General features: G+C 38.9%; 1 protein-coding gene across 1 annotated transcript; it reads left to right on the top strand.

Moving 5' to 3' along the window:
* The first annotated feature begins 2,673 nt into the window (after positions 1-2,673).
* On the top strand, positions 2,674-23,671 carry MPP3 (membrane protein, palmitoylated 3 (MAGUK p55 subfamily member 3)). The gene is made up of 18 exons (XM_009894890.1): positions 2,674-2,698; positions 4,341-4,459; positions 4,939-5,016; positions 7,457-7,537; positions 8,087-8,224; positions 9,172-9,253; positions 10,716-10,801; positions 11,820-11,894; positions 12,898-13,094; positions 14,897-14,961; positions 16,094-16,114; positions 17,755-17,796; positions 18,202-18,366; positions 19,078-19,158; positions 20,426-20,519; positions 21,342-21,450; positions 22,276-22,398; positions 23,332-23,671. Exons 1-18 carry the CDS (start codon positions 2,674-2,676, stop codon positions 23,509-23,511), a joined length of 1,761 nt encoding a protein of 586 aa, XP_009893192.1. The 3' UTR covers positions 23,512-23,671.
* The last annotated feature ends 922 nt before the right edge of the window (positions 23,672-24,593 follow it).

Genomic DNA, 24,593 nt, shown 5'->3' with positions numbered 1-24,593 from the left:
GGAAAGCTGTCTCCGGAGCGGGAGAGTCCTGCCCGGCGGTGCCGGGGGAGCGGGTCCGCCTGGCCGTGCTCCGCCCCTCGGGTTCCACGGAGCCTGAGGGGCGCCTGAGGGGCGCCCGGCTGAGCCCGCACCGCCGACCCCGAGCGCAGGGCCGTGGCGCTGGGCGCGCTTTGCGAGGCTCGGAGGAAGAGCCTGTCTCCGTGGTGGCGGGCAGGGAACCGTGTGCGGTCTTCTCCGAGCTTCGGCCGTCAGAGCAGCAGCTCTTCCGTGCTGAGTGGGCATAGGACCCGGGGAAAGGCGTGTTGGTCAGATTTGGACAGTTTTTGTGTACAAAAGCAAAGTGAGGAGAAAGCCTGTGTCATAGCTGCCGGCTGTGCTCTTACGAGCGTGCAGATGCATTTTCTGACCTAATCGCTGGGGTGATCTCCTGGAAAGATGTTGAAATGCAACTGCTTTCTGAAATGAGATCTTCTACTTCTTTGACCGATATATCTGGATTACAGAAGCTTTATGTTCTATTAGGCTGTGAACCACACTGGGTTTATTTTGCAAGGTAATGGGGATATGTCAAAGCACACTGTGCTTACGTTTAATCCCCTTTGATCCCAGCTACAGCATCAGTTCAGTATATTTAGCCCTTTCCGAATATCAACAGTCCTTTTCCTAGGCAAGGAAGGTGGCTCAAACATCTGTCTCAGGAGCAGCTGGGCAGGGGTATGTGTGGAAAATGAATTATGGTTTAGGGTAGATATTTTTAAAGAGGAAAAGTGTATTTGAGCCTATTCTTACTACAATGATGAAAGGACAGATTCATGGTTTTGAGCCGCTCTTGCAAAATATCACATGCTGGGCCTGAATTTACTACCTTGAAGCTACCCCTGAGTATTGATGTGGAGCGTGCTGGTGAAGGATAGGGAATGCTTTTTGTTCTTTTGACTGTTCATTCCGATCAGTCCTGGCTAACAGGATTTTTACAGAACAGATTTTTTTTACAGTCTCCATTTTTATAGCTGTGCCTAACTCGCCTAATTCTGGTGCCTCCTGAGTTTGATGTCAGGTTTTTGAGATGTTAAAATGTGTATTTTCCAGATTCCCATGTAGGATGCTTTTTCGCTAAAAGTCTGGAAGATAACTTGGGTTTTCTTTGGTTTTGGTGTGAAGTAACTTTGACTGTGGGAAGCACATATTCTTACAAAGACAGAACATGCAATTAAAGTTCCCTTGCCTGATAACTAGAGAAGATTTTTAAATACATGTCAAATGAAAAGCAGTAGTCACGGAACCAGAGCAGTTGAATGCATTGCCTATACATTTCTTTTGGCATGAAGTGTGTGTGTGGGTGTTTATTTCTTCAGGGCAGTAGGTAATAAAAAAAGCTTTTGAAAGTTAATTAAATAAATGTGTAGTATATGTAATACACTTGAGTACGATCCATGGATTAGAGTCAAATTTCAAGACTTTCAGTTCACTTGCTTAGAGAACTCAGTTATGTTTTGATACCCAGGTGGACTAATTAAGCATAGCAGTAGAAAATAATGGGTGTGAAACACAGGTGACTATTGAGCGTAATATTTCAGTACATTGTAGAGAAACTTGGGAACTTAGCAAATGCTAAACTGGTATATGCTAATTTGTCATGCAGTAATAAGGTATTGTCAGGCAGCTAATCAAAATAAAGTTGAATTAGAAAACCATCAAACTTGTGTCATGCGATCAAAATACCAGAAATTTATCTACAAATAGAAACACAAGGAGCATCTTTTATTGCATTTAGCAAAGAGTTGGAGTATCCCACATTTCTTTCTAACCCTTTTTATGTGCTGTTATGACTGTTTATTTTTCTGCAAGCATTAGTCTGAATTTTATGAGCATGAATGAGATTTTAAATGCCCTGGCACAGAAAGTGTTTCATCTTAGACTGGATTATAAGCATAGATGCAGTTTTGCAGTTTGAAATTAAATTGCTCCGGAGCCATTTGCTCTCAGTGACAAGAAAAATCAGCAATAAAAGCATCTAATGGAATTTTTGAGCAATGGAAGTAGTCTTACTCTCTTTAGCAACCATGACCAAGGTTGATGAAGTGACACTCCTAATAGCTTTGATGAGTTGCATGTAGTTGCGGCGTGGCCTGCATCAGAATGCCAGGGGGATGTAGATTGCTTTGAGGTGTGCTTTTAGGAAGTCCCAGAACATCTTGTTTCAACAGCATATTCCTGCATGCTCTCTCTCTTTCTGTGCAAATGGTGTTTATTGGTGCTTTTAGACATCCACTCTGCAGCATGCTGTTTTTCTTTTTTGTTTCTTCAAACAGGTTACTTAGGCCTTCTGAAACTGTCTGTCTTGAGAATAGAATAGGGAAGCATGTGCTGTCTTCAGTCAGCATCAGCTTTATCCAAGATACTGTATGGTTATTATATAACATAATATTTTTCATGTTGTTACTTGCGTAGCAGAATAACTGCAGAACTCTGCCTGGTTCAGGTTAAACTGAACTTGAGAGAAACATGTACTAGGTATTTACTGTTTTTACATGATTGCCAGTTTTCTCGCGTGCTTGAGCTTAGGTATTATCTTTGCTCATTTCAGGACTGCCTCTGAATCGCAGTCCAGAAAGAAGAAACAATCGTGTTGATTTAAGTTGAACATTTGTCTCTAAGATTAAGAACAAAGCCATGCCAGTGCTTTCGGAAGACTCAGGTAACTAATCTGCATGCTTTCAACAGACCAGTGACTGAAATCTTAGTGTATGTGTTTCACACAGAAAATGAATTCAAATTGGAGTTAAATAAAATAGAGTTAAGATAGTTCAACTAGATTTCTTAGCAATTACCTAAAAGAAAACAAGGAAGGTGGAGTATAAAAGGTGAAAATTAATAAAGAAACTTATTAAATTTAGTCAGATTTCAGGAAACACCTCGTTTTATAAGAATCCTAGAGCCCCTGAATATATGCTGGTGAGCAGGCTCCTATGGACAAACTTGGACGTCTCAGTATAACAGTGGCTTCTACATATGCTTATTAAAGATGAGCTCTTACATCTTTGCTGCTTGCTGTGCCACTGCTTAATATTTTCTGAATAGGTGTTGGTGAGCTGTGTTAATATTCTTCATTTTGACTTAACAAACCAGTGATTCCATTCAGGACTTGCTAACCAGCTTCTCCAGTGTGCTACACAGGGTGAAGTCACATCTGCTAATGATACTGAGTTTTAAAGCAGAATCCTGGATCCTAATATACTCTGAAGTTCACGGAGATAATAGCCAAAGGAGCAGATTTTAGCTCACCCCGCTGGGCTTTTTTTTCCTTTTCCTTTTTTTCTGGTGTTTTTTGTTTGTTTGTTTGTTTTGTTTTCCCAGTCATGGTCCACCAGGAAAAACACTAAAGTTTGTCTGGCCCTGTGCACTGCAAAATTGGGATATTGATGATTTAAGCACTTTTTAGAAAACTAGCCACAAGCTTTGCTTCCACTGCAGTGGAAATCTACACCAGTCCTTTCTTCCCCTGGTCAGACCTGACTTCTAACAGGTACCCCAGAGGTAGAAAGGGCAGGATAACACTTGTAAGCAAAGTTGCTCAGGAATTAGAGCTGGTACCTGTGCAACAAAGGAGGTAGGTTGTTCAGTCATTTTGTGAGTCTGCTGTGGCACTCCAGCAACTGAAAGTTTGTTAGAGGGCTCGCTGTTCTAGAAACAATGGGTAATTAACATGAAGGGGGAAGCTTCAAAAGTAATGTATTTCAAAATATATATTGCTTTGGTAGCTTTTGCCTTAGAATCATAAAATTGAAATTGTTTAAGTTGGAAAAGACCTTTAAGATCATCAAGTCCACCACTGCACCACGTCCCTAAGCACCACATCTACCCATCTTTTAAATACCTCCAGGGATGGTGACTCAACCACTTCCCTGGGCAGCCTGTTCCAATGCTTGACGACCCTTTCAGTGAAGAACTTTTTCCTAATATCCAGTTGAGACCTCCCCTGGTGCAACTTGAGGCCATTTTGTCTTGTCTTGTTACTTGGGAGAAGAGGCCGACACTCACCTCGCTACAGCCTCCTTTCAGGTAGTTTTAGAGAGCGATAAGATCTGCCCTGAGCCTCCTTTTCTCCAGGCTAAACAACCTCAGTTCCTTCCTTAATATATATTATATTTTATGCTGTGTTTGCTACTTAAGAAGGGAGCTTTACAAAATGAGTGGAAGATAAGCACAAATCTCTCTGCAAACTTAATGATCACCAGGACAGTACACAAGTAAATGTAGTTGATGTTAAGTCTGCAATGGAAGGTCCTGTGAGACACACTATCTACAAAGCTTTTGTTCTGTCTTGAATTTAAATGTAGGATTGCACGAAACTTTGGCCCTTTTGACATCTCAGCTAAGACCTGATTCAAATCATAAAGAGGAAATGGGATTCCTTAGGGATGTCTTCAGTGAAAAGAGTCTCAGCTACCTGATGAAGGTAAAAGTTCATTTACAGGTTACTTACTCTGTTCTCTTGATTTATCAGCTGTTTACTTTGCCAAAGCTTTTTTTTTTTATGGTAGAATTCTGTACTGACTAAAGCATATAGTTATTTAAGCACAAACATTAAGAACATTCATTGATAATTAACGTATTTTGTTCAGAAAAACCATTTCTGCCTTGATTGCCAAAATGGAGATACAGTGCCCTGTACCTAAAAAGCAGTGTGCGATGGCTTCATTTTTTCCCTTATGCTGCTGAAGTCTTAACAGATTATCTAGCTGTCTGTGAAACTAGTATAAGCAAAAAGAAAATGAAAAGACTCCTAAACAAAACAAAAATAACCCCAGGAGAGTTGGTTTTTTTTCTGACACATCAGAAAAATTACATTCCTTAAAAGTAAAAATATTCCAGTGTAAGTATATTTAGGAAGTTTTGTATTTCTCTGTAGTAATATACCTGAATAATCTTTTTCAGATTCATGAAAAACTCCGTCATTACGAAAGACAGAGTCCAACTCCTGTTTTACATAGTGCAGCGGGATTAGTTGAAGATGTGGGTAAAAATTCTTGTCTCCTTATTTTCCAGTTATTTAAGCCTGCTTTTCTAACAAATCAAAGCTTTGCAGTTGTGGTGTATGTGTAAACATTTTTCATCTTGCCCAGCTGTCTTTGGAATCTCTTGGCTTGTTTCACTCGTGATTGATGAAGGGAATGAGAGCTCAAAAATACCATATCATTAAATGTCCAGTGAAGACAGACACAGGCAGGTAGAGCAGAAGGAAGCTATTAATGGTCTTCATAAGGGAGACGCTGCAAAAAGCATTCAGTCCTTTCTTGGCAATAGGCTATCCCAGCTAAGCATTCAGTCTTAAGGACTTGAAACCGTTACAACCCAAGCAGCATTGCTGTTTGCGTAGAATGGTTTGGGTTGGAGAATGGTTTGGTTTGGAAGGGACCTTGAAAGATCGTTTAGTCTAATGGCAGTGGCAGGGCCACCTTTCGCTAGATCAGGTTGCTTAAAGCCCTGTCCAACCTGGCTTTGAACATTTCCTGTGGTGGGGTATCCGCAACCCCTCTGGGCAACCTGTTCCAGCATCTCACCACCTTCAGGCTTCCTTATATCTGATCTAAATCTGCCCTCTTTGTTTAAAACTGCTGCCCCTTGTCCTGTCACCACAGGCCTTGGTAAAGAGCTTTTCTCCATCTTTCTTTTAAGCCCCCTTTATATATTGAAAGGCAGCAATAAGGCTTCCCCCGAGCCTTCTCTTCTCTGGGCTGAACAACCCAACCTCTCTCAGCCTGTCTTCATAGGAGAAGTGTTCCAGCCCTCGGATCATTTTTGTGGTCCTCCCCTGGACATGCTCTAACAGGTCCATGTCTGTCTTGTTTTTCTGGGCTGCAAGCGCACATTGCTGTCACGTATCTGATTTTTCATCCACCACTATCCCCAAGTCCTCTGCAGGGGTGCTCTCAATCAATTCATCCCCCAGGCTGTTCACAGAGCAAAGTGTTATCTTACGTTTGTTTGTAATGTGCCATGTGCCTGAAAAAGTGAAACTTATACTGCTTTTGATAGCTCTTTACAAGTGGCTTGCACCTGTTTCCTTCCAAAGTGTAGCAAAGGGCTGTGGGAGGTTTGGGAGCTAGAATTCCTCCCTTTGCAAAGCCAGGAGATCCCACTGCCCCATCTTAATCCACAGCATAGAATCATAGAATGGTTTGGGTTGGAAAGGACCTTGAAGATCATCGAGTTCCAACCCCCCTGCCATGGGCAGGGACACCTCCCACCAGACCAGGCTGCCCAAGGCCACGTCCAGCCAGCCTTGAACCCCTCCAGGGATGGGGCCTCAACAACCTCTCTGGGCAACCTGTTCCAGCGCCTTACCACCCTTAAAGTGAAAAACTTCTTCCTAATGTTTAATCTAAACCTGCCCTCTTCCAGATTATAGCCATTCTCCCTTGTCCTGTCACATGCCCTAGTAAAAAGTCCTTCCACAGCTCTCCTGTAGCCCCTTTAGGTACTGGAAGGCCGCAATAAGATCTCCCCGGAGCCTTCTCTTCTCCAGGCTGAACAGCCCCAACTCCCTCAGCCTCTCCTCACAGCAGAGGTGCTCCAGCCCTCGGATCATCCTCGTGGCTCTCCTCCGGACACGCTCCAGCAGGTCCATGTCTTTCTTATGTTGAGGACTCCAGAGCTGGATGCAGTACTCCAGGTGGGGTCTCACGAGAGTGGAGTAGAATACCCTCTCTCCCCTTTCCCACAAATAGCATAGTGCCTCTGTAAAAGTTTTGACACTGCTGCCTGTCAAGTCAAAATTATCATATTCTAAACAGCAGAGGAGAAGTTTCATACAGGACTATGTGACTTCCCTATACAGAACCCTTTACAGGGAAGGGAAATCTGTCTTGCCTCGCCCTTTCTCCCTTCGTCTTCCCTCCGCCCTTCTCTCTCCTCCCGCCCAACCAGCCTGGTGCGAAAGTGCTTCCATTATTTTTCTAATCTTTTGATTGGAAGGCCTGAGACTCCAGGGCATATTTTGGTATCCAGGCTTTGCAGGGGAACAAGGGAATTTCTGTTGCGTGTTCCACATGAGTAATGCTACTTGGTTACAGAGAGGATTAACTGCTTTGTTGTAGTACAAGCACCAAGAGTATTGTTTCACTTATCACTTAGAGATTCCATATAGAATTTAAAATTTCAAAACTCATTCCTGAAATTATGTTGGTGGAATCAGTCTTAAAATGTATGTTTAGGGGCTAGGATCCTGATTTCTGATGATGTCTTCCTGCAGTATCTAATAAAAATATAATAAGGAAACTTTCATTTCTTTTGGCATTTACATGCTGTTGATTGGGATTGGTTTTGATCTGTGCACACTACTTTGAAGGATGATAGAAATTAGCAAACACTCACCAGAAGCACCCACTTGCAAATATATGATCTTGTTTGGTGGACTCCTTTTATTTTGAGGTTGTTAACTTTTATTTTAAAGGTAATAGAAGAATTGCAGACCGCATCAGTGAATAATGAAGAAAAAGAGCTACTTCAGCTGTTGTCAACACCACATCTCAGGGTAAAAAACACACCAGAGCTTAATGAAATTCCTTTGCAGAATTCCGATACAACATTTTGTAATGGAAAAATCGCATCGGAGAGTCCCTAACAGAAAGGAAGAACCTCCTACAAACTGTAGTTTTATTCCACTGTGATTTCCTGCACAGGCTTCAGGATGCAAAGGGGGTTGAGAAGACACAGTGTAGGCCTTTCAGGCATAATGCACCATGTTGTCGTCCTTCTCCTCCTTAATATTTTTGGAGGGGGCAGAAAAGAAAAAGATACCATTTTCTCAACTTTTTGCTTTCCATAGTCTACCTCCATTCTTTAAGTTTATTTAGGCTGAGCTTTGTTATGGCCTGGATTTACTTTAAATATCGACATATATATATACACACACATATATATAGTGTATATGATAAGTAAGATAATTGCTAAATCTGGTTTTGGAGGGATTTATGGTGAGGGTGGGAAGGGGGAGGTTTGTTTGCTGTAATGTTGGAAACATGAGAACTTGAAACTGTAATATTACACCATTACATTATTGTTTCTTACTTACTTTATGCAGGCAATGCTTGTAGTACATGACACAGTAGCACAGAAGAACTTTGACCCAGTACTTCCACCTCTACCCGAAAACTTTGATGATGATTTTGATGAGGAATCGGTGAAAATTGTTCGGCTAGTGAAAAATAAAGAACCCTTGGTACATATAAGATAACGCATCTCTAGTCGTAAAACTCTAGTGCAAAAGTGTTACTGTGAGTATGGAGGAGATAGTTGAAGATGTCGTCAAATAGTCTGAAGAAACTAGGAGTGTTCTGAAGCTAGTAAACTAACATAAAAGGAAAACTTTGATAAATGCACCTTGACAATTGTGTGACACGTTTTATAGGCATGGGTTTATAATGCCAGTTAACACAGGGAATGTGATCTCTGAGGAAGCTGTATAGGTTGTAACGATTATGCTTATTATACATATTAATTATTTTCATATTGTAGCTAACATTCAAGTAATTAATACCTTCATTTTCATGAAAGTCAGTGGCATGTGGTAGCAGTATGTTTGATAGCTGTTGACATATTGACAAGGTACTAATTTTATACAAATGGAAATGGAAGACTTGATTTCCTAAGAAAAAACAATCGCATCAGGGAGGAAATCTGCTAAAGTGCTTTTTGTATATGACAATACGTAGTAGAAGAGAACAGTGACTTAATTCCTGATCAAAGCCTTATATTGCCAGCAGAGGTAGGAGAAGTAAAAAAAAAAAATCTAATTATTTGGCTGTACTTGCTTTTATATGTAAAAGTGTTGGCTGTATTGTATGAAGGTTCAAAAGACGCATAGAGAAGGCTTGTAAGAAATTCTGTTTTGGACACTTGAGTGACTTTGATCACCACAATAATGTAGGTAGCATAAGCACTCGTCAAAGTCAGTAGAAAGGAAGGTGTGCACCTCCCCACAGTCATGTACATGGGCACAGGCAGAAGTTGAATAATGATGAAAATTTTCAAGGAGGAAGACACAATTTATAGAACAAATTAATTCCAGTTTAAAAGACACGTCAGCTTACATGTTATTTCACCTCTTGCTGTATTCTAAGCTAATTTCTTATGATGGTTTCTTGGGCGATGTATGTTTTATTTCAGGGAGCTACCATCAGAAGAGATGAGCATACAGGAGCTGTGATTGTAGCAAGGATCATGAGAGGTGGTGCAGCTGATCGCAGTGGTAAGTTTCTGAAGAAAAGGGGATTTAAAATTGCATTTGTAAACTGTTTTAAAAATTATGCATTCACACATTTACTGTATATATATACCTATAGTGGTAATCTTTCACTAAATCTGATGGTTATTCATTCCAAAACCAGTCCTTTGGACATGGGTGTTTAATATATGTATAGACAATTTTGTAAAAAAAAAAAAAGGTAACAGCTTATTGAAATCTTAATAGGCAACTGTTAGATGTAAAGTCTGAACTAGAATGTAAGCTCTCTGTGTAGTCAGTGGAGGGAGATGGACGTTGCTGCTGACCAAATCATCCCACTGAGCTTTAGAGTGGCATAGGTCACTGCTGGAATTGCCTTTGTTCCCTATTGACTATAAAAGGAGCCTACGTGGTGAGCTGACTTGACAACTGAATTTCAGGTGTCTAGTGGCAGGAGAGACTTCCATGCGTAGGCTGTCATTCAGCATAATTTCAGGATCTAAAGGCTTAATTCATGCAGTATTTGACCTTCCATTTTCTAGAAGCTGATCATCCAGATTTTATTAAATAAGATGAATTGACCTCCTGTGAGATTTATGGACTCCAAGCCTCGTGCACTTTTTTTAATGTACAAGTGATGCAATACCAAAATTAATGAATTACTGTGATGAAAAAATACTAGCTAGTTACAACTTTCTTCTTGATTGTTATCATTCTTCAAAGTGGGATCTGATGACTAGAGCATGTGCTTAGCATTTCTGTATTTCATCAGTAATCTATTAATTTAATTAGATGTTTTTCTCTGAAATAGCCACTAGGAAAAAATGCCAACAGAGATGGGAGAAGTAGACTTAAGCTTTAGAAGAAAGAAAATAACCCTAGTATCTTTGTTTATTCAGTGTCATGTGTTTTTGCTTTACTGAGAAATTATTTTCTGTCAGTTAACCATAGTTATATAACACAAGTACAACATTTCTTACTGAACTGGATAAACAAACCAAAACTTCTAAGGGCCTCTTCATGGCTTGTTTAAAAAAAAAAAAAACAAAAAACAAAAAACAAAACAGTCCAGCATTCCTTCTGGGACTGTGTAGTGTTGATCTCTCAGTCAATGGCCATGTCATTCCTGCCTTTACAATCAGCAGCGTGTCTTCCGACTCTGCAAGATTTGATCATCCTCATGACACTATTCCAGTTTTGCATTCTTAGTGATTATCCAAATATAGAGGCAGTGGTTTTCCAGAGTATCTTGCCACATGTTCTCTGTCTCCACACTGGTATCCTATGAGACTGTGCTGCATGAAAAAAATGCCCTATGGAATAAGGGTGGGAGCCTTCAGAGCATGATTCCAACAGAGGCACTTGGCTGTAGTTTGAGCTGGGGGAGGGAGGAGAGGAGGTACACACTGTTTACTTAGGTTGGACATCAGGGGAGTGGTGCTTGCCAGTCTGTAGACTTACTTTAATTTACTTACCGTCTTTTCAGGTCTTGTCCATGTTGGAGATGAACTAAGAGAAGTCAATGGTATTACTGTGCTTCACAAACGACCAGAAGAAATAAGTCAGATTTTGGTCTGCACTGATTGTCATTTCAAAATCTTTTCTGTTGAGTGATCTAGTAATTACAATAGATGATGAAATTTAACTATGAGTTTAAAATATGTATAGAACTAAAAGATGCAATCCCTGCTTGTCTTTACATTAAGAGTTTTTCTTCTGCCAGGTGATTAGTCTTCTCCTTTTGACTTCAGAAACTTCTGCGAACTGAATTGGTACCGAGTATGATAGAAATAGAAAGTCACATGTTGCTCTGTCAAGAACTTCCCTTTTATGCTGTGTTTATGACAAGCAAATTGCAAATTAAAGGTGCATTCCTAGAACAATAAGCAGTTTATTCATAATACGTATGTTGGGAAGCTGAAGAAAGTCTCAGCTGTGTGTCCAATGGAGCTGTCAGTCTGTTCTTTACCAGCAGGTTCCTTGCGACATTAGCAAATTCTTCCTTCAAGCTTCTCTACCGTTAATGCCCAGAACTCTTGGTAACTCTTTCTAAACTTCCACATCTGTGATCAGCCTGCTGCGTTGCAGAAAGTGTAATAGCTCTTAAGCTTATTTGTCTCTGACTCCCCTCACATGACTTGGTTCCCCCTTGTCCTGGTGTGGAGTGGATTTGGGGACAAAATAAGAACGGCAGCACTAGGAGACTGAAGAATCTGGGATGGGTTCCATCACCTAATTTAAATTTAGATCAAAATAATCCTGAATAAGGAGAATGACTGCTTTTAACTTGGGGGAGGTGAACTGTAATCCAGAAGTGAATGTAGTTGCTAAAAGCAAATGAAGGAATTTTAATGCAGGTCTTAATATGTTATAACCAAGTAGTTATTTTGGGTACCTCCATGGGGAGCACACTTTGTGGAGGATTCATGGAACATCGTGATAGTCTCTGTAATGAAGTTAAATAGTGGATTAGTTTGGCCTATTAAAATTCTGAGAAGAGAGAGACACTAGCTCCTAAACTGGAACTTGAATAGTCTGCATTGTGCCCTTGTCCTGCTTTCCAAGTGAAAAACATTTTTGTCTTTCTCAGGCTCAGTCTCAGGGATCAATAACATTAAAAATAATTCCAGCCATCAAAGAAGAAGATCGTCTGAAAGACAGCAAGGTACACAACTTAGTGAAATACTGAAGGACGCATTTTTGTATTTACATAATGCTGGCATCTCTGTACATGCAATATTACTGCTGTTTCAGTGAGGAGTGTCCTAGACCCATAATTGAACTAAAAATATAGTAGAGCAGTTTCTTTTTGTAAAATGCAGTGCCCTTTTACTGGATAGAATTACCTAGATGACTTCTCTCTTCATCATCTTGGCACACGGTCTTTCATAGCATTTCTGAAATCTAGTATCTCTTTGTTCATGTAATTAGAATTGGTATTCCTGCCAGTCACCTCTTACTGTGACAGCTGCTATCTGTCCCTTATCTCTGGACATATTGCCACTCGATTGAGTCAAAGCAGACCTATTTGCAAACAGACCTGACCCCATTAGCCCACAGCAAACATCAGTATGCCTCTCTGAGTGCTTCATTTGTCCTCCTTGATCAGCAATGACTTCGTGTTCGACTGGTCCCTTAGAGGGTTCGTCTGTCAACCTGTTTCTGCTTGCCTGCTCTCAGTTGCCAAATTTTTTCCTTGAAAGCCTGCAAATCACTTTTAAAAGTAGTTCTAATGTGGTGTGTTAAATAGTGGTAAGATACAAATCCAAAGTTGAATCGTAGATTTTGATGCATTAAAGGAACATTTAAAGGACAGTCTTTATAATAGGGCAACTTTGCCATGAGTCCCATTTTTTGTTTTCTCCCTCCCCTTATTTTTTTTCCTTTGTTTGTTGCATTTTGTACTTACATAGACTGTAAATTGTGTTTCTTGGGACTTTGATCTTTGTCTCGTGTTCCACAATGCCAATACATAATGACATAATGACAGGGTATGTGTGTGAAAGGTAGTTTATTTTTCTGCATAAGTAAGTCAAAATGCAGCAGATTGCTAGGTTTCAGTATTTTTGAGTATCGTTAGGCATGAGTTAACACTGGGGAAGCCTTTTAAAGGTAGCTTGAAACTCCAGATAGGACAAAAAGAAAGGATGTGTTACTTTCTTTTAAAGGTGTTTATGAGGGCGCTTTTCTGCTATAATCCCAAAGAAGACAGAGCCATTCCCTGCCAGGAGGCTGGGCTGCCATTTAAGAGACGACATGTTCTAGAAGTTGTCAGCCAAGATGATCCCACATGGTGGCAAGCAAAGCGTGTTGGAGATACCAACCTCAGAGCAGGCTTGATCCCCTCAAAACAGTTCCAAGAAAGGTTTGTCAATGAAGATTACAGATTTTTTTTCACACATATAATGTAACACTGGTTTTATGCTGTTTTTTTTTTTCCTGGGAACTGAAGGGCAGTATCATGCCAGCGTGAATACCAGATGCTTAGAGGGAAGTGATAAAAAGCTTCATCTTCTCCAATTATATAATAAACTAACTAGCTTTCCTTGGCTGGTTTGCTGTTGACATGCTTTGTAGCATGAGGACAGAAGCACTTGCTAAACAAACATGTATGAAATGAAATGTGGAATATTGGTCTCTTGACCCTCTTGGCTTATGGAGACGCTGTATTTCACAGGCTTGTACTTCCATAGTATAAGAAGAAATGCTGATTTATTGTAACAATTTTGAATTTATGCATATAGTAGTAAAAAAAGTGTATCTGATCTTTCTTCTGGCTCCTAAGAGAGTATTTAGCTGGGACCTGGATACCTTCTAGGGCTTGAAGTTTCTCTGGTTTTACAGCAAGATACGTGCATCTTCTAAAGCAAAAATATCCCTAAAGTCTTGTATTTACAGCACAGAAGTCTTATATTTAAGAAGGAATCTGATTTAGGCCACTGTTCTCACTGCGTGAGTCTTATTCCAAATTACTGGGTGTGTCTTTGGACTGTAGGTGTTACGAAGGTGGGGTAACTGAGAATTAAATAGCCCTGATTCTATTGCTGACCTCCACGATTTGCATAAGGTTTCTAATGACTGCTCTTCACTATATGAATGCTGCTTTGAAATACGCAGCAAATTCTGCCTGAACAGCTGTATCCCTCTTCCTGTGTTTGCGTATATGTCAACAGATGCTGCTGCACTGCAGTCTTTTTTTTTTTTCCTTTTTTGGTTTGGGTGTTGGTTGTTTTTTTTGTATGTTGTAAACTACATTTCAATGTATGCAAGAAAATAGGAATTGCTTCAATGTCTGTTTCCCCTGAGTGACAGTGTAAGTGCCTTAGCATCACCTTTAGTCTGTTATGAATGTTGGTCTGTTGCAAAAACATCCTTAGGAAGAAAATGTATTTTCCTTTGCCAATAGTGAGGGGTTTCTTGGGGATTGGATTTTTGTGCTGGATTGTTTGGTTTGTTTTTTCTTGGTGTTGGGGCAGGGGAGTTGGGTGGTTTTTGAGCAAATTGAAGACTGGGAGATTAGAAGTTGAGCTCTGGTTCATGATTTTAACACTTCAGAAAATTTTACTTGATACTCTGTTCTTACATTTTCACACAAGCTGGGTAACTTGGTTTGTTTACTAATAAGTAACAGAAAACTCCAAACTGATCTGGAAGGCAATGGATAATTTCTGAATATGCATAGCCGCGCTGATCATTTTGGACAAAGGTTAACTACTTTTGAGTTCTCTTTGAGGTTAGTAGTTTTAGGATTGCGACAAACAGGAATTTTGCCCATCCTTTGTAAAAATGACAAGTAGAAGTTGGATTCTCAGCAGAATTAGAATAGAAGAGTTGTTTTCTTAATCTTGCAAAAAAGATAGGATGGGGGAAAGGAAATAGGGGAAAAAATTGCATTGATAAAATTAACATACTATTGATTTCTGTGTTCTGATGTATGAAAGCCTACAACGTTTCAGAATCTTCTCTCTCAGTCACTTACCAGTAGCAATCTGGGACTGTCATATTTTTAAAGAAAAAGTATTTTAAAATGTTGTATCAGAGACATTTTATACTTTTCAAGGAAAAGCACTATTTCATTCTTTATTTTCAATGCTATATGTATAACATGCTGTAAATTCTTTATAATTCTGAGCTTACATAGCTAAAATACAATTATTTTCTATTTAGACGATTGATTTACAGAAGGACAATAGGCACTCTGCAGAATCCCAGAACTGTGAAGAAACCATTATGTAAGTCTGTTCTGTTCCTTCAGTGATGCCTTAGTTGATACCAACTTCTCTGTATTTTTGTTATTTCAATAGTGATTTGCTTGGATACAAACGGATACATGAGAGGATTTGGGTTTGAGCTTTATCCAGTGTTGCCAGTGCCTATTGTTTTAAAAAAACATGGCTGTCCCTCTCTTCCTGCTTTTAAGAACACGAGGCCTTACGTATTGTTTAGATGCTTTAAAATTTGCTAGTGTTCACATTTTTTCAAGTTTTTGGGACTTGAAAACTGAAAGAGTAACGCAATGCACGCTTCTTGAAATTCTTACATAAGTGCATGAAATGACTCTAAGCTCGTATAAAAATAAGGATAAAAATCACCAGAGCTGGCAATACCATCTGCATTTCAGGCTTAGCGTTACAGAACTGGTCTTAGGTAGACTTTAAAGTGATTGTCCGCAGCTCTGAAGCCTCTGTCAGTGAATTATTCACACAAAACCTGCTACTTGTGATGAAATTGCTCGTCAGTGATTAAAGGCAGAAGACATTCTGTATTATCGCAGAATATAATGTTCGTCTTGCTCTTGGGTACTTCAGCACAGCTATTACTGATGTGTGGGGCAGCCCTGTGACTGTGTGAAGCCAGACATTGTGCTAGCAGTGCCACCCTCATGTAGACTAGGAATCTGGAAATTGTCCATCTTCAGTGATATAAGTGAACTTCTGAGCAGTGGTGCATGGTACATCTCATGAAGAGAATACAGGTATTCTTACGGAGATACAGGTATTATGCCACAAAGAGGAGGGAAGGTGCTCAAGCAAATTATAAAATTGCATTACTGATTTAAATGAAGCTTTTCCAAATTAGTTTCCATTACATTCAATGTTAGGAGGCATGTAATGAGGATTGCTACTTAGGCCTTTTGTCAGACGTTCTCAACACAGTTAAGCTGATAACTGGTTATAATACTAAATTTTAGCAAAAATAGTCATTAATCAGTTGATAAGGGTACATTAATGCATATTTTTTTTAAGATAGGTAAGCCTGTTAAGCAAATCAGATCAGAATAACCTTCCTTTCAATTCTAATTTTGCTCGATCATTTGCAAGTCTTTTAATATCATACCAACTCTGCCTTTCATGCTAACTACAGATGATCAGTCTTCTGATAAAGGTAGGTACAACCAATACAATTTCTAAAATACTTGCTAAGACCTCAAACAAAGTGAATAGTAGATATAACTTGTTCCGGCAGCAGTTTCTTCCTGTGTTATTTTTTAAACTAATTTAATTTGTCTCGGTGACTTAGGTAATGATAACTTCCAAATTTACTCCTGATTCAAGAGAAAAGATTTGTGTCTTCTGGTATGCATTTCCATGTTCTGTAGGTTTCCGAGTGAGGCTGATAAGTTGCAAGTTAAATGTAGTCTTTGTATCTGGTATTTTTTTAAAAAATAAAGAAATATTGGGATTTAACATTTTAGAGCACCTGTATCAATCCAAATTGATTTTTCTTCACTTCATTTGGACTGTTTCCTGTGTTATTTTCATTATGAGCAACTGTGTTGGGCTCATGCAGTTTATATGTTGCTGTACCATGTGCCTTTCCAAGCATCCGGTGTTTTCTGTTGAATTCTGCTTGCTGTGATTTATTTTTTTTCACATTGCAAACGCGTCTTGAGAATAATATTCGGAGTATCGGTATTCCATCAACTTTGGTGAAAGTACTAATCGTATTCTATAATTAGTTGGCCATGACTGGTATACCCTATCAAAACATGAGTGTGAAACTAGAGCTTACCTTCAACAACAGAAAATAGCTCGGATCTCAGCTGTGGATAGGCGTATATTGCTACTAGTATCTTCTGTTAATGTAGGCGTAACGTTTGTGAGTATACATTGGCATTGCTTGATTGCATACCTGCATGCATCAATTCATTAAAAAACAAAGCTCCTTCTCTGGATTGGCACATTTTGTTGAAGGTTTAAACTGCATATATTTTTGCCTATGGTTGGGCTTGTCTCGGAACAGTGGGCTTCTGTGGATATTGCAGGCCACAGCTGCCTAACTTTTACCAAGCCAGGTAGCCCTCTTTCAGGAACTATGAGAACTCGGTATTTATCTTAGGATTGCAGTATAGTGTTTTGCAGCTAAGTATCATGGTTTTATTTTGCACACTTTTAGGGGCCTTGGGGGCGTTCATAGTTTGAGGAAGGGTGGGTTGGCTTCTTTTAACATATATTTGCATATTCTTTTACATACATGTGTATGATGAAAGCATCAAATCTTTACCTCTTTAATAAAGAATTAATAAGGAATGATAGTTTAACTTAATCAAAATGAAGGTGTGTAGAGGTCATATTTCAGTCATCTCCGATTCCCTTTTTTCAAGCCCAAATTATATTGAAATGTCAGAACAAGCAATATTCTTACACAGTCACGCATTTATGAAGTCATACATTAAAAAAAAGAGCTTTGTGTTTGCGGAGTCTTCTTTTTTACTTAGGTCTGCATAGTATACTTTTAACAGTAGCACTGATCAAATGTAATGAATGGTGAAGAGCATAAATTCTGGGAACCATAAATACCGAGATGTAAAATTCTCTTGTGCAATATTGACATCAAGGATTTTTTAAAATATAAACCACTAGCCAAGGCAAATATTTTTTTGTATTGTTAATACATGTATTAGAAAAGTGTGTGCATATAATGCCTGTTTCGCAGGCACCGTTTAAGATATCTCTCTCCTCCCCTCTCACTCTCCTCTCTCCTGTGCCCTTACCCCCGCCCCCTCCCCCCTTCTTAATTTACAGAAGACTGTGACTGTGAAGGATATTTCAACGGACAGTACATAGGTGAGAAACCAAAATCTCTTTTCGTCTTCCCTAACACCCTCCTGCCAAAACCAAACAAACAAACAAAAAACCCCCAAATCACGCCCGCATTAAAAAAGAAAAACTAGCTTATTTACATTAATTTCTCATACATTCATAAACTAGGTTATCTCTGTGCATAGGCAACGCTTGGTAAATCAAGGTGATGTGAGGGGTTTTTTATTATAGATCGGGTGCTTAGTTTTCTACCTGATAAGCATATTTTTCATCTGTAAATTTAGCATATGTGCACTGATGTGATTATAAAAAAAAATTGTGAGAGTAACTCTTATTCAAGGACAGAATAACTTCTAGCTGAACAAGCTTGAAAGTTTAGATAAGTTTAGTGATAACACAGTTTATTATATCTTTTGTTTTCCTCTACAGCTGGCTTACGCAGGAGCTTTAGATTAAGTCGTAAAGAGAAGGAGAACAATCTGAATGAAGGAAAGCAAGCAGAGCAGGCAGACGCAGCAGAGTTCCTAACATACGAAGAAGTAACGAAATATCAGCAGCAGCCCGGTGAACAGCAGAGGCTGGTGGTTTTGATTGGTAAGATACACAATAGGTTCAAAATTTTTCATGCATCTCCCTCTTCTGTTATCTGTACTCCAAAAGGTTTTCTTTAGGTGTTTGGTTTGGGGTTTTGTGGTTCTGGTGGGTTTTTTTTAAAGGTTTTTCTGGTTTTGATCAGAAGTTGTTCTCTTCTTTTAAATGACATTTAAAAAACAAACAAACAAACAAAAACCAAAACCCAACCAAACTCACCCAATCCTTCTACAACCCAAACTGTTCTATGATTCTATGAAAAATAATGATGCAGGACCATTTCTCATTTTTCTGATTCACTTTCCATTGGTTCTCACTCAAACATGCATACTTACGCCATCAGAACAATTGATGAAATAGTAGACAGAATTATCTAACAAAATTTTGCATGCGATTTTAATTCAGTGTGCTTAACAGCTTCCCAGTTTCCCGGGATGTCATAGAAATCAAGGGTATCTCATGAAACTACCTGCTAAGGTAACAGATTTTCTGACTTAATGCCTGACAAATGTTTGTCCAACAGCTGCTCAAGGATTCTGTTTGTTCCTGATTATGTTCTTCAAAGCAGAATGTGATGGGTCATGAGGTCTCTCATATACAGGTTTCTTCAAGCACACTCTTGTATCATATTATTTGTGTGGAATCGATACTATTTATTCTCTTTGCAGTATTTCATTCCACACAGAAATCTGTCAGTCAGTTCTATTTTATTAGGTTGTTTGGGGGCCAAATTGAGTGAGCTCAAGCAGAAGGTTGTGTCAGAGAACCCACAGGAGTATGGTGTTGCTGTTCCACGTGAGTAAAATTTATTGACTTTTGTGTGCTACCACTTTATTCCATAAATGCTGTCTAACAGTGTAGCGCTAGCTGCTATTCTGTCAACTCAGTTGATTTTTTTGAATGGTGTTTTCCCAGGTGGACAGGTTGCATTTTCTCAGTGTCCATGGAAAAAAATGAGAAACTGAATACTGAAACTGAAAAAATAAGACTGTAAATTGCAAAAAGAATTAGTGTGAAAAACTAGTATCTTAAGATTTAGCCAAAACATTGTGTGTTTAAAAGAGGATTTTTTCTTCAGAATATCATACCAGCTAAAGTTTAAAAAAAAAAAAAAAACCAACCCCAAAACGTAGACAGCAATAAACCAAGTCAAAATTTTTACAAGATTTTAAACTGTTGCTTAGTATATCTAGGCTGTTCAAACACACTAGTCATAGTGATAGAGCAATTAGTGATTCTGCTGCATTTGTGGCTAGGGTTACACTGACATTTTTTTGCTGGATTGTTCTCTAAAAAAATATTAGACACACAAAAGAATCCTTTAATATTTGTATTCTCTGACAAGCTACTTTTGCAAACCAAAAAATTAACATTGAGGGCACTGTTAATATGTTGCTTAAGACTTTCAATGAACGTGTCAGGCAGACATTCAATTAGTTAGCAGTAGAACTCATATGGGTAATTTTTACTTGATTTAAACATGTACACAGAAAATAGCCAACATCACTTTTATGGTCAGGTGTAGGTTTGTAGAATGATCAGGAAAGCTTCTCCTACAGTAATAACAATTATTAAAAGAAATTACAACATCAAAAGTAAGGGACACATAATTATGTAAGTTTCACAGCAGCATGGGAAAACAGCCAGGGATATTTTTACTCTAAATTCAGAGGCAACACAATAGGACTTTATATGTATCCTATTTTTATTTTCTAATTTTCAAAGAAAATGACAGTCCAATATGCCAAACATTTAAGAGATACTGTTTTCCATAGGATATACTCTGCTGCTTCTACCAGGTGTAAGAAGTAAGCCTAGTAATTTTTGTGTTAGTTATAGCACGCTTGGGAGCAAAACAACTTTGGTTTTGGTCTTACAATTTTTGAGATTGAGTTTAAAATGAAATTATAACATTTGACTTATATTTTATGTTAGTTTGAATTTGCCAGTGTATAACTACCTTATTTGAGGTCATGAAAATGTGACTGGAAATAAACAGCAAAAATATGATCGTTTGCAAAGGCTGACCTGTCTCCTGTGTCTTGCTTCCCTTCTCTTCTAGATACAACCAGGTCAAAGAAAAGTCATGAGAAGGAGGGAGTAGAATACAATTTTGTGTCTAAGCAATCATTTGAGACAGATGTGCAGCAAAACAAGTGAGTTAATTTTAAAATACTGGCATAATTGACTGTATTTCAAAAATATTGCTAGTTAAATCTTACATCATATGAATACCAAAATTGGGTGTAAAGTTGGACTAGCTGTGTGAGAAGGGTTCAGCTTTCCAAGTAAAAACTTCAGTCTGGACTGTTAGCATGAACTCAGAAATTTAGTAAGAAGCAATTTTGAAACAACATAGGACTAGTAGGAGGATCGTAAGTTCGAATTTAAGCCTACGTTTTGTAAGTAGTATGATGATTGGTCAGAATTGAATCTAGTGTAAGTAATATATATTTAGTTTGGTCTACTTATTCTCCTTTTAATATGATGGGTAGTAAGTTTTATTTATAAGTCCATTTTACAGTGTGTTGTAGACTGAATCTGTGAATATAAAGGACTTTCTAAGATTGAGTTTGTTTCCTGAAAGTACAGATTTTTGGCTAGTCTCCCAGAAGACAGAAGAACTGGAGTCCATTTCCTTGCCAGCTTTGTTCTACTTTCTGTGAAAAACATCCTCTTTCTTCTATTAGGCTTGAACATCAGTCAACTGAATAAATGCAGCTTATTCCCCTATTTGTCAGTAGTGCTGATTAGCTATTAGTGACATGTGAAGACGACTATTGCTACTAAGCAACCATAAGGAAAAAAATAATAAGGAAAAAAAAAACCCAAAACTTTTTTTTTTCCCCCTTCTCCCTGATGTTCTACTCTTCTCCCCCCCCCCCCATTTGACTACTGGGACTTCAAGAAACAGCTATCAAATGTTGTAAGTTAAATATTCTTTTTGGATGGTATTTAAAAATGTATTGACTTTTTAGATTTGTGGAACATGGAGAATACAAAGAAAATCTGTATGGTACAAGTCTTGAGGCAATCCGGTCCGTGATGGCCAAAAAGAAGGTTTGTTTGGTGGATGTGGTACCTGAAGTAAGTTCTGCAGCTTATTTTAAAGAAAGCACGCATTTCTTACTAGGCTGCCAGCCTAAGTAACTGATGTTGTTCATCATTTGTGGCTACTCGCTCTGCAAAGAACAGCAACGCTCTCAGAACGTGTTTCTAATAGGTGGCCTGATTGCTAGCTGAGAGGAACAGCGCTCTGTAGAAAGCACCGCAGTATTTACAGTTCTTAGCTACCGAGTTGATACAGCCTAGATGACACTTTTCCACTTCTCACTGGAGGATATTTCCCTTGCTGTAGGAAAAATGTGCATCATCGTCCCAGAGAAGACACTTAGAGCATAGATGGGCTTTTCTTTCTTGTTCTTTCCTGTTGCCTCTGAAGCGTTACCAGTGTTGTAACCAGTGGCAGTATACCTGCTCCATAATCCATCCATGCTGGAAGTTAATCCTTGAAATTTTGATTTAGATTTTGTAACTGGGCTACAAAAAGACTGGTAATACTACCTTAGATGAATTCCAGGTGTAACATTTCCAGTGTTTGGCCTCATAACTTGCCTGTCAAGTCAATTTTTTTTATACTTTTCTCAGTATCTTTTGCCATGTCCTTGTTCCTGGTATCGCAGTACATAGCAAGGCAGATGTGCAGTTAGACCATGCTACAGGAAGCTCATGTATTCTTGCAGGCTAGCCAGGACACTGACATTAACCTTTCTTTTGAAGAGCAAAAGGTTACTGTGATCAGATGTATAGTACACAGGACTTCACACGACAGTGTGTATTAGTGAAACTGTTGAACCCAGCATTGACATATTGAAAAAAAAAAAAAAAGTAACAAAAAACTTCTTTTCACAGGCAGTAAAGCACTTGAGGACTCCTGAGTTTAAGCCTTATGTTATCTTTGTGAAGCCTCTCATTCCAGAAAAGAAAAAACATATCCTAAAATCTCCCATGTCAGAAGAAATCTCAGCCTCCCTTGTAAGTATTCTAACCTTAATCTCTTCTTTTTAGACATGAAAGAAGTATTTGGGCTAGTATTTCTATATATTTCTTCTATGGAAGAGTGAGAGTCAGAGTGGGGCCCTGTGCACGTACAGCCTTTCAAGCTGGGACTTTAGAATGAGATTTTTGACTCCCTTAAAACTTGACTATATAAGTAACGTGAAGCAGAGTGCACTTCTTCCATGTAGATCCATGTACATCACTCAAGGCTGCAGCAAGGGACTGATACTGAACTCTGATAAACGAATCATTTTACATTGCCGATGAGCAGCCCCACCAAATGGTAAAGGTAGCCACCTATTCCTGATGCCATCAGAGTGCCACCCATCTGGGCTATTAATCAGGTACACACAAAATGCAGCATGTCGATGTCTTACAAGGACCAAACCTAGACCAACTGCAAACTGGTGGTGTGTAAATGTGAACAGAAATACTGAGAGCGCATAGTGTCATTACTTTGGGTAATGACACTATGAACTTGAATTTATACATAACAGAACTTAGTTCACCTGGTAAGTTTTCATGTAAGCCCTTAAAATTATTGAACATGAGGACAGTAGGTCCAGCATTCCTTTTCAGCTTCTGAGGAGTATGATTTCCAGGTCCTAGGTTAGGCAGTAACTCTTAACTTCATAAAATGCAGTGTCACCATATTATGTCCCTGCTGTAACATGCTTTTTCCCCCTCCCTGTCACCACTTGCATTTTTGAAACAGCACACCAAATTCCAGCAGTAGCATACCACTCCTTGATCTAAGTTGTAATATCTTACAAACACTTTACTAATGGTAGCAGCTCTTGTGTCATGGCCTTTCAGAGAAATGACTTATTCTGCTAATACACTTTAAAATGCTAGTAATTAAAAAGACATGCTGTAAATTTCATACCATCTTTTCATGTTGATCAGCAGGATGAAGAACAGCAAGAAATTATTAATTCAGCAGCATTTATTGAAGAGCAGTATGGCCATTTAATTGACACCATACTGGTGAAAGAAGATCTCCAAAGTGCGTGTAATCAGCTGAAAACTGTGTTAGAGAAACTAAACAAGGATTCATTTTGGGTGCCAGTCAACTGGGTTAGGTCATAGCTTGTTACCATCTGTTTAAGGAAAAAATTGTATATAAATGTCTTGTAAATATATGGATTAGAAGAGGGAAGTATGTCAAATTCACTTCAAAACTGCTGGTCTCTCTAGAAGATAATACATAAAGACTGTGTGAGAAAAACTAAACAAAGTCAGAAGCTGACACTGCCTTCCTGAATCAAAATCTTGACTAGCAGATGTCATTGAAAAGTGAGTACTCAGACTAAACAGTTCAGTGAAAGATTGGAGTGACTTTTAGACTGTAAATAGTACATTTTGTACAGTAAAGTTTCACAGAGAGTCCCACACTTCCAACACAGTTCAGTAGTGCTAGGACATTAACCAGCTGGAATTTTCATCCTTTGGCCACAAATTTTGTGGCTAGAGTTAAGGTATACAAACGAGGTACTTTTCAGGAACAAGTCTGCCTACAGAACAAGCTGTGTCAGCTAGGTGGGAAGGATGTCCTTTGGTGAGTGCTTATACTATGTCAGTTACCCAAAAGTTCAACTGCTTGGTGAGCCAGCAAAACATGTTTCCCTTCATTTAGGATCATTAGTTGCAAATCCTTTCCAATTAGGCACTAGAAGTAGGCCAGTTATATAAGTTGTATATATTTTAGTGGATGAGGATGTGTGGGGTTGTTTTTATGTCCGTCCCACGTTTCCCAATGCTTCCAAGTTGTTTTGCGCAGGTACGAGCACTCGTCCACAGCTTATGCGCCCACTGTCCCAATCTCTTCCTACTGACGCAGGACAAATGTTACCCTGTGAACACACCTGCATGACTAGCCAGCTCATAAACCAGTGACATTTTTTAGTCTACATGGAAATAACTGCATCTTTAAAAGAGGACTTTTAAGAAGCTTATTTTCTATGAGGCATCTTTGCAAATCCCACGTGATGGGATACCACCTTGACACCAACATAGCAGGTCCAAAAAGAGCACTAAAAGGAGGAGGCTGAAGTACCAAGTAGGTGAGCTACAGCTCCAAATCATCATTCTTCCAGCATTTATGATTACCTTTACTTGATTTGGAATAAAGACTTCCAGAGCATCTAATTGGCTACATATGTCCTGAAGAA

Source organism: Charadrius vociferus, unplaced genomic scaffold (assembly GCF_000708025.1).
Source record: "Charadrius vociferus isolate BGI_N301 unplaced genomic scaffold, ASM70802v2 scaffold730, whole genome shotgun sequence".
Taxonomy (NCBI): domain Eukaryota; kingdom Metazoa; phylum Chordata; class Aves; order Charadriiformes; family Charadriidae; genus Charadrius; species Charadrius vociferus.
The sequence above is the reverse complement of the archived record's forward strand: the minus strand, read 5'-3'. Positions and strand labels throughout refer to the sequence as shown.